This window comes from Cariama cristata, unplaced genomic scaffold, assembly GCF_000690535.1.
Source record: "Cariama cristata isolate BGI_N322 unplaced genomic scaffold, ASM69053v1 scaffold12302, whole genome shotgun sequence".
Classification (NCBI taxonomy): Eukaryota; Metazoa; Chordata; class Aves; order Cariamiformes; family Cariamidae; genus Cariama; species Cariama cristata.
In genome coordinates, this window is record NW_009605544.1 from 32,943 (window position 1) to 47,008 (window position 14,066).

The 14,066-nt window shown below is 39.5% G+C and overlaps 1 protein-coding gene across 1 annotated transcript in view; it reads right to left on the reverse strand.

Moving 5' to 3' along the window:
• Positions 1-14,066, reverse strand: part of LOC104158377 (latent-transforming growth factor beta-binding protein 1-like) — a gene marked incomplete at both ends in the record, with an annotated part of 49,024 nt that overhangs the window by 29,565 nt on the left and 5,393 nt on the right. Inside the window, one exon of the mRNA XM_009696006.1 lies at positions 3,261-3,363. Coding sequence (XP_009694308.1) covers positions 3,261-3,363 — 103 coding nt within the window. The remainder of the gene's footprint in view (positions 1-3,260; positions 3,364-14,066) is intronic.

Here is a 14,066-nt window from a genome sequence, read left to right on the forward strand (position 1 = left end):
CAGTGGCTATTACCCAAAATACACAAGTACATCTTTACAAAGTGACAAAGCCCTATTTAAGTCCACGCAAACTTACGTACATCCTTACATAGTTGACTGAAGAGGGAAGAAAAGTGCCTGCTAATAAGACTGAAGTATATGCTTAAATATTTTGCTGAAGTGGGTTTCGCACATTAAATGCAACCTGATTATGTATTATTATAAAAAATAGGTCAACCTTAAATAAGGTTTATGAAGCATAAAACCACGAAAGCAAAAGGAAGTCAGCTTGCTTTCAAAAAGTCTACAATAAAAAGGGTAATACCAATTTGGTGAAGCATCACAACAGGTCAACATTACATAGGACTAATGGGGGATTAACTTTGCCTGCTCAGACACTACCATGCTGTCACTGTTTAAGGACACATGGACACCACTTAACTGATAACTTAGTAACAACTTACTTGACTCCCAAGTTTTTCCATCCAATATCATATATATAAAAATATACAGACAAATATATATATAAAAAAATATGCATACTCTTTTCACCACTGAAACATTCTCATTATTGCAAAAAAAAAAAATAGTTGATGAAATATAAAGCCTTAAGCAGCCACTCCACATTTTCATTAAATCTTATCATAAATTTAGATTTATCTTTGGAAATCATTTGCTCTACAAAAGCATAACACTTTGATACTGACATGAAGCTTAATTTGACACCTATGCCCAAAGGACACTTAGGCTCAGATCCAAGACAGATTTGAAAGTTCAAGCTGTGTCCCTAAGTTCAAACTGAACATCTGTAAAACTCTAAGATGCTGCAACATCACTTAAACTCCTGCGACACTCTGAATTTAACACCTTAAGTTCTTAGAAATTTGAAAATTCACCATTTTCACCCACGCAGAATTGCTGTAAGTCATGGCATGATTGAACAGCATCATGCTTAACTCATTCCTAAATCAAATCTAGACTAAGACAATATATATACCTCTGCCAAAGCATCCTGACAGATTCAGTGAGTATTCTTGAAGCATACACCTACCAAATCGTACTCTTGATATAATGTAGTGGTAGACGACATTGTATTTTAATCTGGAGAAAACAGAGAGTGTACCCTTCCCCTCCTCCCTTCTTAAAACACTAATGCATAGTGAAAGCTTCCACCTAGAAAGATGAGAAATGTATCCCGTTATGTCTAGGAGACACAAACCCTTACTTTCCATGAATGCTTTAATCATAAGGATGGGATTATTCCAAGTGGCAACATTCTCTGTCTCCTCTTGAAATCATACAGTTACATTCAAAAAACCAATTCCAGATTGAGCCAGAAAGCAGGAGTGAGCGTGACTCATACCATAAATAATTAAGGACACTGGGAAAGAGCCTGGGTTCCCAGTCCTGTTCCAAGAATTCTACATTTTACAGCTTAGGGCATCTCCTCATAGGTATAAAATGTAGATTAGAAATTCTTCTGGCAGATAAAGGAACTCTGAATTGTCCCATCTTGAGCAAGTGTGCTAGCTGTTAAGCTTTTACGATAAAAGGACAGTGCTCATCTCATGAGCATTTAAAAAAAATTACTCTTACTCAGTGCTTTGAAAAAACAGTGGTGGACTTCCCTTCAGGAGAGGTTTTAGGGTGTGTACAGGCACTTCTCTGTACCAACCCAGGAAGCATGTGGGGATGAGGATTTCAGACGTGGTTTGTCCCTGTGTTTCCCTGCTTGCTCACTCTTAACATCATGCTGAGTTTGTTGGCATTAAGCAGCTGCCTGATCAACACATTCTCCCTTGTGGATTCCAGGCTGAGATGACCAGTGTTTTACCTGAGCTATGAAGAACTAGCACATGGGCTTCCTTTCAAACCTGGCACCAAAAATTTGTACAAGTAGTTCCCACCAGTTTTTGGTTGAAGCACATTTCAGGTTTTCGTGATTTTTCTCATGGCACACCCACATCCACTAAGCAACATTCTGCATGCCCACATGCTTCTGGTGATCAACACTTTCAGTTGCAGTTAAATTGTTACTTCTTTGGAGAAGGCTATAAAATCAGGACATATTTCACAACTCATAGACCAATATAGAATGCATGTGTCTGTTAGAAACTGTATTTACATGTTACAGGAATAAAAATTTAGATACCCAAGTCTTTTATTAACTATGGCCCTCAAAGACCCCAAGGAGGCTCTCTTTCGGAAGCGCATCAGAAGATAAACATACTCCAAAACATGAAATTTAAATGCATCATAAACTAGCAGATCAGACTGAGTCAGCATAAATTTATGTCAGACTGTCCTGTCGAAGGAGGAACCAGAGAAGTAGGAGTAGCAGCAGGTTTTCTGCTGGAATTGTATTTACATCTACATTAAGACTTGTAGATAAAAATATGCTTCCAAAAAAATCAAACACTGAACACGTTTCCAGTGTTCCTATCTGAACAAATAACAGGGGCCTAGAAGACCTAGATAAGAATGACTGCAACTCCCTGCACTACTTTTGGCCCACTCCATCTGCAAAACAGAGATTACATTATCTTTTTTCATCTTTCATTTAGCAATGGAAATATGACACGACAGAGAAGTATTATTATTCCTGTGCAAAAATAATGTAATTCACAAGAAGTTTAAGAGACTAGCTTCACCTATCATGCTAATAATTCAAACTTTCTTTCTCATTATAATATGATGCCAAAATGGTGAAGAAAGTCTTTGTCACTTCCTAACTGTTGAGGAAGATATTTCAAAAACTGAGAAAAAAAATAATTGTAACTGACAATTTAGAGCCTGGAAAACTTTGGCTCCAAACTTGAAAGTTCATCTGCAGTCCCAAGAGATCACTGCATTCTCTCCAAGCAGTAACTGGCACCTCTATAATTCAACATTTCTGTGCAAACTTTTAAAAAAATAAATCCAGCTGGAAGAGGCAAGATGATTTAGTGTCATTATTCTTCCCGCACTGAGAAAATGTAACAGTGCATCACTGGCTTAAAGGAGGAGGAAGGGCAAAAAACCCAACGTTAACTATGCTGGCTAAACTGAGTGCCTGCGTATTGTAACTCTGCTGGCATGCAGGACAATTACAGTTTCTGCAACCTGTCCCTAATCAAACCATAGCACCGTCTTTCTACTAAGGTCTTTCTCTTTTGTTTTGTTTGTGGGTTTTTTTGTGTTTTGTTTTTTTTTTTAATCCAAAAAAGGAAAAATAGTACTCGAGGGGAAAAAAAAAAAAAGGCATAAACTGATCCAGAGAATAACAACAAAACAGCACTTACATGGCTTCTTGGGACATTTCTGGCATTTGTTAAAACCCCAGGAAGTACCCACGGTTCCACAGCAGTCCTCTTGCTTGGAAAGGCCAGGAAGTGCTTTGCCACACTGGAATAGTCAGGTAAAGAATACTCTGGTTAGTGATACCGTATGATGCTCACTTCTAGTACAATGTTCTTTTTCAGTCGTCTTGGGTCACCCTCTTGCTGAGACACTAGATTCAGCTGAACTTCAATATTGCCTGTGCATTACAATTGCTCCCTACACAGGCATGAGTAAATAAAGTGACATTATTATCTTCCCCTGTGTCAACCTGAAAAGGAGCAAGAAACAGAGCAGTCTGCCATAGGAATGAGTGAGTGTATTTCCAAGGTAGTAACTCGCCATTGGCAACTATTCTTCAGATTTTTCCTCATAAAAACATGCTCATCCACTTTTTCAAAAGCTGTATAAATTATCTCCAATACTCTCAAAGAAAAACAAAAAGTATGACTCATTTCTATAATGCTATTTCCTATTAAAAAGCTTCAACTTCCTGCCAATGTTTATGACCATTTACTGAAAATTGCGAAATTATAACAACAGATTCTGCTGCCCAGATACTGAAGAAGGTAACACTGACGACTGAAGTCAAAGTTAGTGATGCCTGTTTTATTCCAAGTAAGTGTCTCTTTCCCCATGCAAATATTTAAGTTAATCTTGTAATAATTTCTGAGGTCAATATTCCTTTTCTTCCCCCGATCAAGAATATACTTATTACACTTTTTATTAATAAGAATACCAAATTTCAGAAGCTTACAAGGTACTAACTATGTTCTTGACTGTTGCAATTTCCTTCCATTTTGCATGGTACAGAAAGCTTAAATGTATTTCTGAGATGCAGACATTAAAAAAAAAATACATCTCAACCTGCCAATTAGGTATAAAATGGAAGTGCACAAAGCACAAGAGAAGTGCACAACAGCTGCGCGTGGTAACACTTTCAAAGCAAATGCTGATATAAATAGGCACTGCAGCAAACAATTCAAATGTGTCGAAGTGTGAATCCTCAGTACAGAGTGAATAGACTTTCCCTAATCTAACGTCCTTTCCCGACAGAACGTAAACCTCCGACCCAAATGCTCGCTGCCACCTAGGCTTTCTGCTCAAGACAGCTGGCTCATCCTATGGCACAGGCTGTGGCTTGTGGTTGCTTTCGCTTTGGTTGGTAACCCAGTTGCTCTGCAGCAGGGACGCGTGCTGAATGCACAGGCACTGACTGCTTCCTCCAACCTCCCCCAAATTTTGTTCAGTGTGCTCTTAATTGTGCGGACATCCATGAGTCAATGATGTTTCGGAAGTACAGTTACTCTGTGTAGCTTCACAGTGTGAGTCCTAAGAGGATAGCAGGCTACCCCACAACGTCAGGGCTCTGACTCATCAGAGAGTCCCCTCTTTGCATGGGGAGGGCTGGCAAGGCATCATCCCAGCCATCTTCTCTGCCCCTTTTCCACAGATACTCCCCAGGCACCTCCTGAAATATCTCAGCAACAAATTAAAAGCACCAGCTCACCATTTAAACATCAAACTGTAATGTGCAACCTGCAGCAGCTCAGCACTTGCTGCGTGTGAAGCTTACACACCTGTCAAGGGACGTGTGAGCAGCCAGGAGCATCCTCTGCCGCAGTAGAAGCCAGCCTCTCTTGGGAAACAGAGCTTTTAGCACCAGGGCAACTTGCCCAAGTTACAGTGCGCCTTTGCACATCACCCCTATACAAGGTACCACCACTTGTGCTTTGAGCCTCATTTTAGGGTGACACATGAACAGCATAAAGAACAGAGTGGCCAAACAGGTTAAAATAGACTTTTGGAGTCTATTGTCACACTACCGTCTGCAGAGGGTCTTGTGACAAAATTTTCCCACGTTCCAAGGGGTGAAAAACAGTCCTCACCTGGATGGTATTTGGCTGTGTTAAAACAGTAAAGTAAGCAAGTGCCACCTTTGAGGTGGGGGCCCAGGCTTACACTAGGTGAACATGTGTCTTTCAGGCTGCCCAGCACTCCCCTGGCTTGGACCCTGGCAGGATTAGTACGAGATTGACCATTCCGGACCAGTCAGTCACCCAGTTCTGTTTCCAGAAGCAACTCTCGGCCTGGCACTTCACAAAGGCCACCAAGGCGCACAAACAGGGAATTCTGCATAACTCCCTCTGCTGCAGCAGCTCGGCTGTTTTCAAGACTGGAACTAGCTCTTTCAACTGCCTTGAGCTAGATGATATACAGATCTTGCTGCAGTTCCCAGAAGCTCAAAAATCTTTCAACTGGAAAGTACTCATAATGTCTCCTCCAAGTGCCTGCCCTAAAACCTTGGAGAATTCATGTTACGTCTTTACACAATGCTGGTTTCTCAACCTGCATCCCAGCTGAGCATCCTCTAGGAAGGACCATTTTACTTTATAATCACAGCTACTCAGTTTTAGTTTATAATTACAGCTGCTCAATTCCTTTTGTAGAGCTTAGACTGCTTCTTCAAAGACAGAGAAGCCACTCACTGAAGTCTCATACTGTGGCTGTTACTGAGAGTCAGCTAAACCCATTTGCACTTGACTCTTCTCCCCTCCTTGTGCCTCAGTTTTACAATTCTCCTTGCTCCGAAAAGAAGTGGGAGGAATCAAGGCTGGTGCTGCACCTCCCCTTATGATCTCAGAAAGGGAGCATTTGGGCAGCGAGGCACATTACCTAACACCCACTGCTCCTCTGCTAGGTCACAGGCCTCAAGGACACATCTCAGCAGCTCGTGTGTGTCGAGGCAAGACTCCATTAACATGAGAGCCAACATGCCATCATGAACTGGCCTTTGTTGTTTTGGTTTTTTTTTTTATTTTTATTTTTTCCCCAGAATAGAAAAGGTGTCATTTAACAGTAGTAAATTAAAAGCATATAAAACAAAAACGGAAAAAAAAAAAGAGGACGAAGATGGACTAAAGCCCACTTTTAGTTTAGGTGTGGTGCTACAGCGTTTGCACTCTACTGAAAATCATGATCTCTGTGGTCATAACTTTTGCAAATTTCCATATAAAAAACCATGAGCGAAAATAAGGATGCCAAAGTCTGAGTCATCTGGCAACTGTGGTTTGTAGTCCTGTCAGTAAAAACTGGCAATGATTAAAGCTGCTTCTCCCACTGCCTCTATGGTGAATTAAAGCTTGAAGAATCAATAATTTGGTTAACGTCCAGATCATTGTAGAAACTGGCCAGCGAGGAAAAGCAACTGCCACATGAGGCTCCTCGTGGTGTAAGATCTGTGTAATTTTGGAGCTATGCACCAGAAAAAAACGACTGCTCTGCGAAGTCCTAAGCCAAGCAGAAACAGAGAGTTCTTCTACGGCTAATAAACCCTGACTTCTCTGGTACATCTAATAGTGCTTCAGATACTTCCAACACTCATGGCACTGCACAAACCGTTTCCTAGCCAGCTACAGTTTCTTAAGATGCTCCTCCCTTTCACAAACTCTAAGCATCAATGAACTGAAGCTCTGTTTCTAGAGGTCTCCGAAAACTTTTAGGTAATTTCTATCCACTTCAAAAGTCTTACCCACTTCCTACTACTGAGAAGAACTCATTAGTTCTTCAGACAGTCTGTTCCAGTCTCTGAGTCACAAGTGACTGGAAAAGTCACTTGGGGGAATCCATAACTATTTTTAGTTTTTCTCGCCATTCAACACAACTCCAACACATAAATACGAGTCTAAAATAAGCGGTGAAGTTAAACACAAGCATACAGCTTGCACTATGCACGAATATGATGGCATTCCCTAAGCTTAGGTTTACAATTTTCTATCCATCATCCACATACATTTTAAACTAATCTAGTCTGTATTCCTGAGGGCTTCTGGAAAAGAGAACAGATTTTCATGAATGATACCTCTGTCACAAGCTTATGATTTGGAGATAATTCCTACTGCTTCAGAAGGCAAAGAAGTCATGAAGGACTGGTATAAAAGAGCTCAACTGTGCTGAAAGAGGCTCAGCAGTAGCAGCAGTATGAGGCACACATGGTACTGCTATAAAACAAAGTTCTTCCTGGGTAAAGCACTTACAGACACTGAAAGTATTGTTTCGAATCCACATATTTTTCCCCATGCGTGCCTGGGCTTCTAAGCCAATATTTTATATAACTGAAGGAAGTACTGAATATTCCCACTGGTAGACTGAAATTCTGGCTGACCCTGTGCTGGTGCACAAAGGCCACCTCAAGCCACATCACCTCTTTGTTCCTCTGTCCAGACTCCAGCCTCTGCCCCATCTCCACAGTCTGGAGCGTTAACAGTACTTGAGTTGTGCACTGCCACCAGGGTTTCATGTGTTTTCCAGTGCCAGGGAAAAGGAAGGATTATATCCTCAAAATCCCTCTGCTAAGGCAGTAGAAGGAATTTATTCAGGTCCCTGTAAAGTGCGGTAGAGAGTCCAGTCTGGCAATTAGCCTCAGGGCAACCGCAGAGGATTCTGGCCGAGGGACCACAACGTTTCCTGGGACTCCTGCTCCTGCGTGACCCAACTACAAATCCCTGTCACGAGCTGTTAGTTAAAACCACAACACAGGCATAAATAAAGGAGTGTCACATGATTAACTATGATTGAAATTGATAGGTGCTTTGCCTGAGTTAATAGCTAATGACTCTGGGATTCAGCTCAAAAGACTGCATTTCACATACCACAATAGCAGAAGTGAATGGATACACTGTTTAACTTTCTGTAAACTATTCAACAGGCACAGACCTTGGATTGTTGCTTCTTTTTTTTCCTGTAGGCGCGACAAACAGAGTAAGAAACCTCAAACTTAATAAACTGTATGGCTGAAACAATTAAGAAACATACTTAATAAGCTTACTGACCAGCTGAATGACAGGTTGTTACAAATGAAGGGTATTATCCCATGCAGCACTGGCTCACTAACAGGCATTGTCTCATAGGCAGAGAAGAGAAACTTAAATACTTCCAGACTTTCAAAAAGAACTGGTAAAGAATTTGTTTTGGCTTAAGCAGAACATTCTTCATAGGCAAGTAAAAATTATCCAGCTTTCTTCTATTTGAGTAATTAAAACAATGTTTGGTGTTTTTGGTATCTGATACATCTTTAATCTTCTGATATTTCAGGGTATTGATTTTGCAAAGAATCTATTGCGAATGAAGCATTAATCCTGGAAATGAATCCACACTGATTTCTGACAGTCTATTTGTTTAAAAAACTTCAGAAGCCAAACCATGAGCTTCAAGGAATTCCAGACAGTTATTTTATTTTATGAGATGGTATTTTTAAGACTATTCTAAAGAAAAAAGGCTTTAAAAGTGCTCTAAGAGAAAAAGTACCAGTATGAAGCACAGAACCGTACTGGTATAATTTTTCCTGCCTAAAGAATACAAACAGGGAATTTCATTTCATACAGCTGTCAAAAAATGAAAATACCTGAAATTTACCTCCATAGGAAATGTTTTGTTAAATCTGAAGTTTAACAGGGATATTTATACAGTTGAATGAATAACTTCAACCGGTGTATTACTACTGTCATCGCCGCCAGGCTACATACACTACGATCATATTACACACAGTAGTATCGATACATTACGTTAAGCATTAAGAGCTATCAACACATTTTGCTGCTCTGATTTCTAACTCAAAGACTTTGATGCCTCTGTTTAATATTTCCCATTGTGAAAATCTAATCAGTGATCTAAGCTCTGTTCCTAAAAACTTCACATATATTCTCGAAGTTAAGTACCTGATCAGTGTATGCCCATGTCTGAATCAAGGTAAGCAAATGCTGAATGATTTGTAGCCAGAGTCTTTATCATGATATGATGTTGACAATTTCTGACCTTTTCCAGCTGCCACCTATCACTTGGCTTATTTTGTTTTCTACCAGCAGAGAGAACGGTTTTGCTCAGACCAAAACAAATGTTTCCTGTGAAAGACATTACTGAAACACAGTATTAAATCAACTACTTCCATAGAAATTTATCCCACTAAAGATGCTGATCAACTAACATCTGTTTATCATACTTGCTCTTTATCAGAACTAAGCAGCATCTGATGTGAAACACACTTGAATGCCTATGTGAGTGTTTTGATCACACTAAAAATGGACAGCCCTTATAATTTATAATAAAGTCTTTGCCAGTGTTGACCATTAATGTTATTTAGCTTAATTTATATAAAAAAATGTATCAAAATATGCTACAGGTAGTATATTTTGGTTTTCTTAATATGATTTTTCCAAAGTATTATTATAACACACCAAATTTCACTTCACAATACCAGAACCACTCTAATTCAGGCATCCTTCTCAACAGAGCTGTAACAAGTACAGATCTTTTCTGCAACACCTTTCGAAGTACTTTGCAAGGAAAGCAGAAAGCATCATTCAGCAAACAACTGACAAGCGAAGAGTGGAACGTACTCCCTGAACACTGCAACCTGGCACTGACTCGTATTTAAAACACCACCACAAAAAGGGGGGATCTGAAGTCAATATTCTTGAAGTTCTTTCAGTGAATATTTTAGAGAGCAGTCCAGCTCCTCTCAGCAGTTACACCAGCACAACTGAGGGACAGTGAGGAGGAATGAACAAGCATACGCAGAGATGATTACTTAGCCAGCTACCCTTCTGGACATTTTGGCATACGTTGCCTTCAGCCAGGTAAGCAACTTCAATATCTGTCTCTCTTTAGAATAACAACTCTTTCTTATTTTGTTTTCAAATTATAGATGCTGAGATCACCAGAAGTCTCCTTTGGTAAAACCGATACTCAAAAATATCTGCTGAAGAGAACAGAATTACTTGTGAATCTAGTCAGAAAGAGCCTGCTTTAGAGAAACTTGAAAATACCAGCTTCTCCAATTTCTTGCCGCTTTGCAAAAAAATGCCTCCCTCTTTACAGTTGATCAAAAAGGAGACTAAATCAATTTTGAGGAAGAAAGACTTTTTTAGCCAAAATACTGAAATGCAGTAACTATAGGAAAACACATGAATATACTTAGTAGACATTTCAAAGTGATCTTAAGGTGGGGCAAAAAAGCAGTCCTTAATTATCTTTATATTAATTTTGACAGATAGTAGGTATCTGCATTATTTTCTCAATTTAAACACAAAGTAATCATATGCAAAATTAACAGGACTCGAGATTACCAACACTATCTTTACTAGGTGCACCACTGACACTGTAGGAGTATTTTGGGAAATAACAAGAGATTCTGTGTCATAATAAAAGCATTTTTATTAGAATTAAAATGAAAAGCAGCTGAAGAGGAGGAATTAAAGAACAGAACCATAACCTTCCTTATTTGCTTGCTTTCTAAATAGGACTTAGAGAATCAGTAGTCCAAGATGACGGCCTCCTTGGACTTCAGAAAGAGAGGACTACTTGGCTGCAAAGGACCTTGCAGGACACCACGTCCAGTCTCCAGCTTTTAAAGACACTGCAACGTACAGTGCTCTCCAGAAATTTACTCTTCTCCATCTTCAGTGGGATTTTTGTCCTACTGCTTCCATTGTATCCGTTTCCCAACTTCAAGTCTCTATTTTCTCAACATCATTTTCTATATAACAAGGGGCAAGTTTAGGTAAAGATTTGTTTCCTGTATTTTTATGACAACAGTAAGTTTCTGTCCGGCAGTTTAACTGTAAGTTTATGATATACCCTGCAAAAATCTTTTGGGTACTAGGAAAGCATTTGATGAACCACAACTTTTGTATGCAACATATCCTAGTAAGCTATCATGTAACATGGTAAGCTATCCTTGAGCAATCATCGTTAACATCTCCCAGAGGAGAAATAATTGCTAAGTGTTCCACTCAGAGAAAAGAGAGGCAGCCAGGAAAAGTGAATTGACTCGAGCAGAAAAAAGAACCATCCAGAACACTATTTGCTTCCTATATTACTTTAAAAATTGAAATAGTAATACTACTTTTATAGTTGCTCTTTCCACTTTATTTCCCAATGCTGAGGATGCTTCAGAAAAGTCACAATTAAGCAACACATACATGTGTATATGTATTTATGAAAACATACATCTTTGTTTATCAATTCTAATTAAACTAGGAAATTTGAGTCCTGTAGGCCCTCTGTCTCTCCTCCTGTCCTTCTAAGCTTGTAGAGGGACATCTTTTCCCACATCTTTTCCTACCCTTTTCTCATGGTTGCTGCCTTTGGTTATAGTCACTCACGATACTACAGACAACTAAGCAAATAGGAGGTCTTGAAGAATTTCTCTGTTGCTAATTTGGAGTGATCGCAGGAAGCCTGAGAATACAACTAGATTCTTCAACTATCTGTACCATAATGTCCTCCAAGCTTCAGTTCAGGGTGGCTCCAGCTGCTAACGTTAACAGTATGTGCTCTGTTGGAAATACACTGCAGAAAATACACCCTGGCTGCCTCGGGATTTGAGTACAGCAACTATCCTACTGTTTTTGCAGGAATACTGTTTTTGAATGAGATACATTAAAGGAGTTTAACTAAGGTGGAGTGAGGAAGAATGTGTTGGGAGATGAAAAGTATTCCACAGAAGGTTGTGAAAAAAACAAAGCATTAAAATCAGAGGACTTGTAACTGAAGACCAGCTGAAATTCAAGGAAGAAGAAGGAGAGAACAAGAGATGGAGAGGAACATAGAATGGCAGAGGTTACACACACACACAAAACCACAGCAGAGATTTTGATACTGTTTTTATCCTGTGCTTTTAGCCTGGACCAGAAGTAAGTTCAGTAAAGTCTTTAACTTGGTTGATTTGCCTATAAGAGGCCACACACATACCCTGTCTGCTCTACAGACAGTAAAGTCACCTCTGATCCCAGGATATTTAATAAAACATTTCTGAAGCCAAATACACAATCCACCCTGCAAAAAAATGTATAAACACTGATGATTGTTGAAAAAAGTAAGGACATCAAAATCATCCAGCTTGAACTCCAGAAAGGACTTGCAACACATCGTTACTAATAGGGAAACCTCAGTTTAGCATCTTGTCTGAACAAATAAAGAGAACCCTCATATTTAGCAAAGCAAGTATCAAAGAAACAGAAAATAAAATTCTCTTACAATAGATCTATTTAACAGTTAAAAATAAATATATAAGTGCCTTTCCCAGTTCAAGGTATATTTAACATACAAATAAATAATATGCATTACCTGACTGTAGGCAAAACATATTAACATTTCAGGTTCAAATATGAAAGCTGAGTCGCTAAAATCTCTAGTTATGGCAAAGTCTTAAATCAACGCTCTACAAAATACCACGCTGCAACTCCAATTCTAAATTGAACCAAACAGAAGGCCTCTGAAATGCTTCCTATGCTTTTCGCCAAGATTGACACTGAAAGGACCAATGAAATTTGTAAAAACTGAGAGCATGCATTATTCTAAACTAGGAGGCACTACCCTTTCTTGAAAGCACTGCAAAGACAGATTCTTCCAGATGAATACTGAAAAAAACATTATAAAAATTGGAGACTGAGCATTTAGTAGGTTTCCAAGTCAGGCATGAGGGCAATGCAAGTGTATTTTTCCTTTTCTCCCCCTTTAAAAGGGGCACGTTACCGTCTTCTGGTGAGTGATGAGTAAGCTTTAGTTTTACAACCACTGTAATGCGAGGGGCATGCATAGGACACTGAAAGGTTTGGATATGTCATTCAAAATACCTCACCCATGCATGTGGCAGAAAGAACAGGTAGGAAAATTGATGAAGCATATGAGGTAAGAGATAAAAGATGCAGCACCCGCTGCCAAGTCTAAGATTGAGGAAGGACTTTTGTCTTCCACTATATATGTGCAAATATAAATACAAATAATAAACAACCATTAAATATCACAATTGTTTCCAGAATTTTATGATTGCACATTATAATGCCATGTTTGTTAGCCATTTCATTCTTAGGAAATACAGAGAAATGGTTGTTTGAAACAGGCCCAGCTTCATTTTGTCGTAAAATCCATGAACTTTCACTTGAACATGAGCTTCAACATTTGTCAAAGAACAAGTTCAAGGTTTTACTATTCCTGGCACAGACAAACATGAAGAGCTCATCAGTATAAATTAACACTGTGGATCCCAAATCAAGAATTCAACAATTACTGAACAGTAGCCTGTAATGTTCCATATGCAAACTTAACTCTGGTCTTGCTCCAAACATTTTTGGGGCACGTTGACATTTAAATTTACTTCTTCCATTGCATTTTTCAGAATGGATTATTTTTAAACACCCTCACGTGATGGCCTAGCATGAGTACGTTTTTGGATCTTTACGTCCACAGCAGTGACTTCTGAAACTGGAGTTAATTATGTCACTAGTAGGAATGCTACCATACTCTGCAAAAGCCAGTCACTGAAAGGAAGAGAGAAAAATAGTTTACGGGAAAAAAGTCAGTTCTTTGGAACTGGCAGAGGATGACTGAGACTGAGGAACTGTGATTTCATTTTGAGGTTCCAGAAGGTAACTGCTGCCACTACCTTGGGATCTGCCACCTACGTTACCCTCACCCTGCTTCTGACTGCAGCTTCCTTCTGCTCCTGTCTGTACCCCATCACCGATTCTCTCCAAAGCTCCTTGCCCCTCTGCGAGTGAGGTCTCTTCCCTCTTTTTTTTTTTAACTGTGATTTCATTTTGAGGTTCCAGAAGGTAACTGCTGCCACTACCTTGGGATCTGCCACCTACGTTACCCTCACCCTGCTTCTGACTGCAGCTTCCTTCTGCTCCTGTCTGTACCCCATCACCGATTCTCTCCAAAGCTCCTTGCCCCTCTGCGAGTGAGGTCTCTTCCCTCTTTTTTTTTTT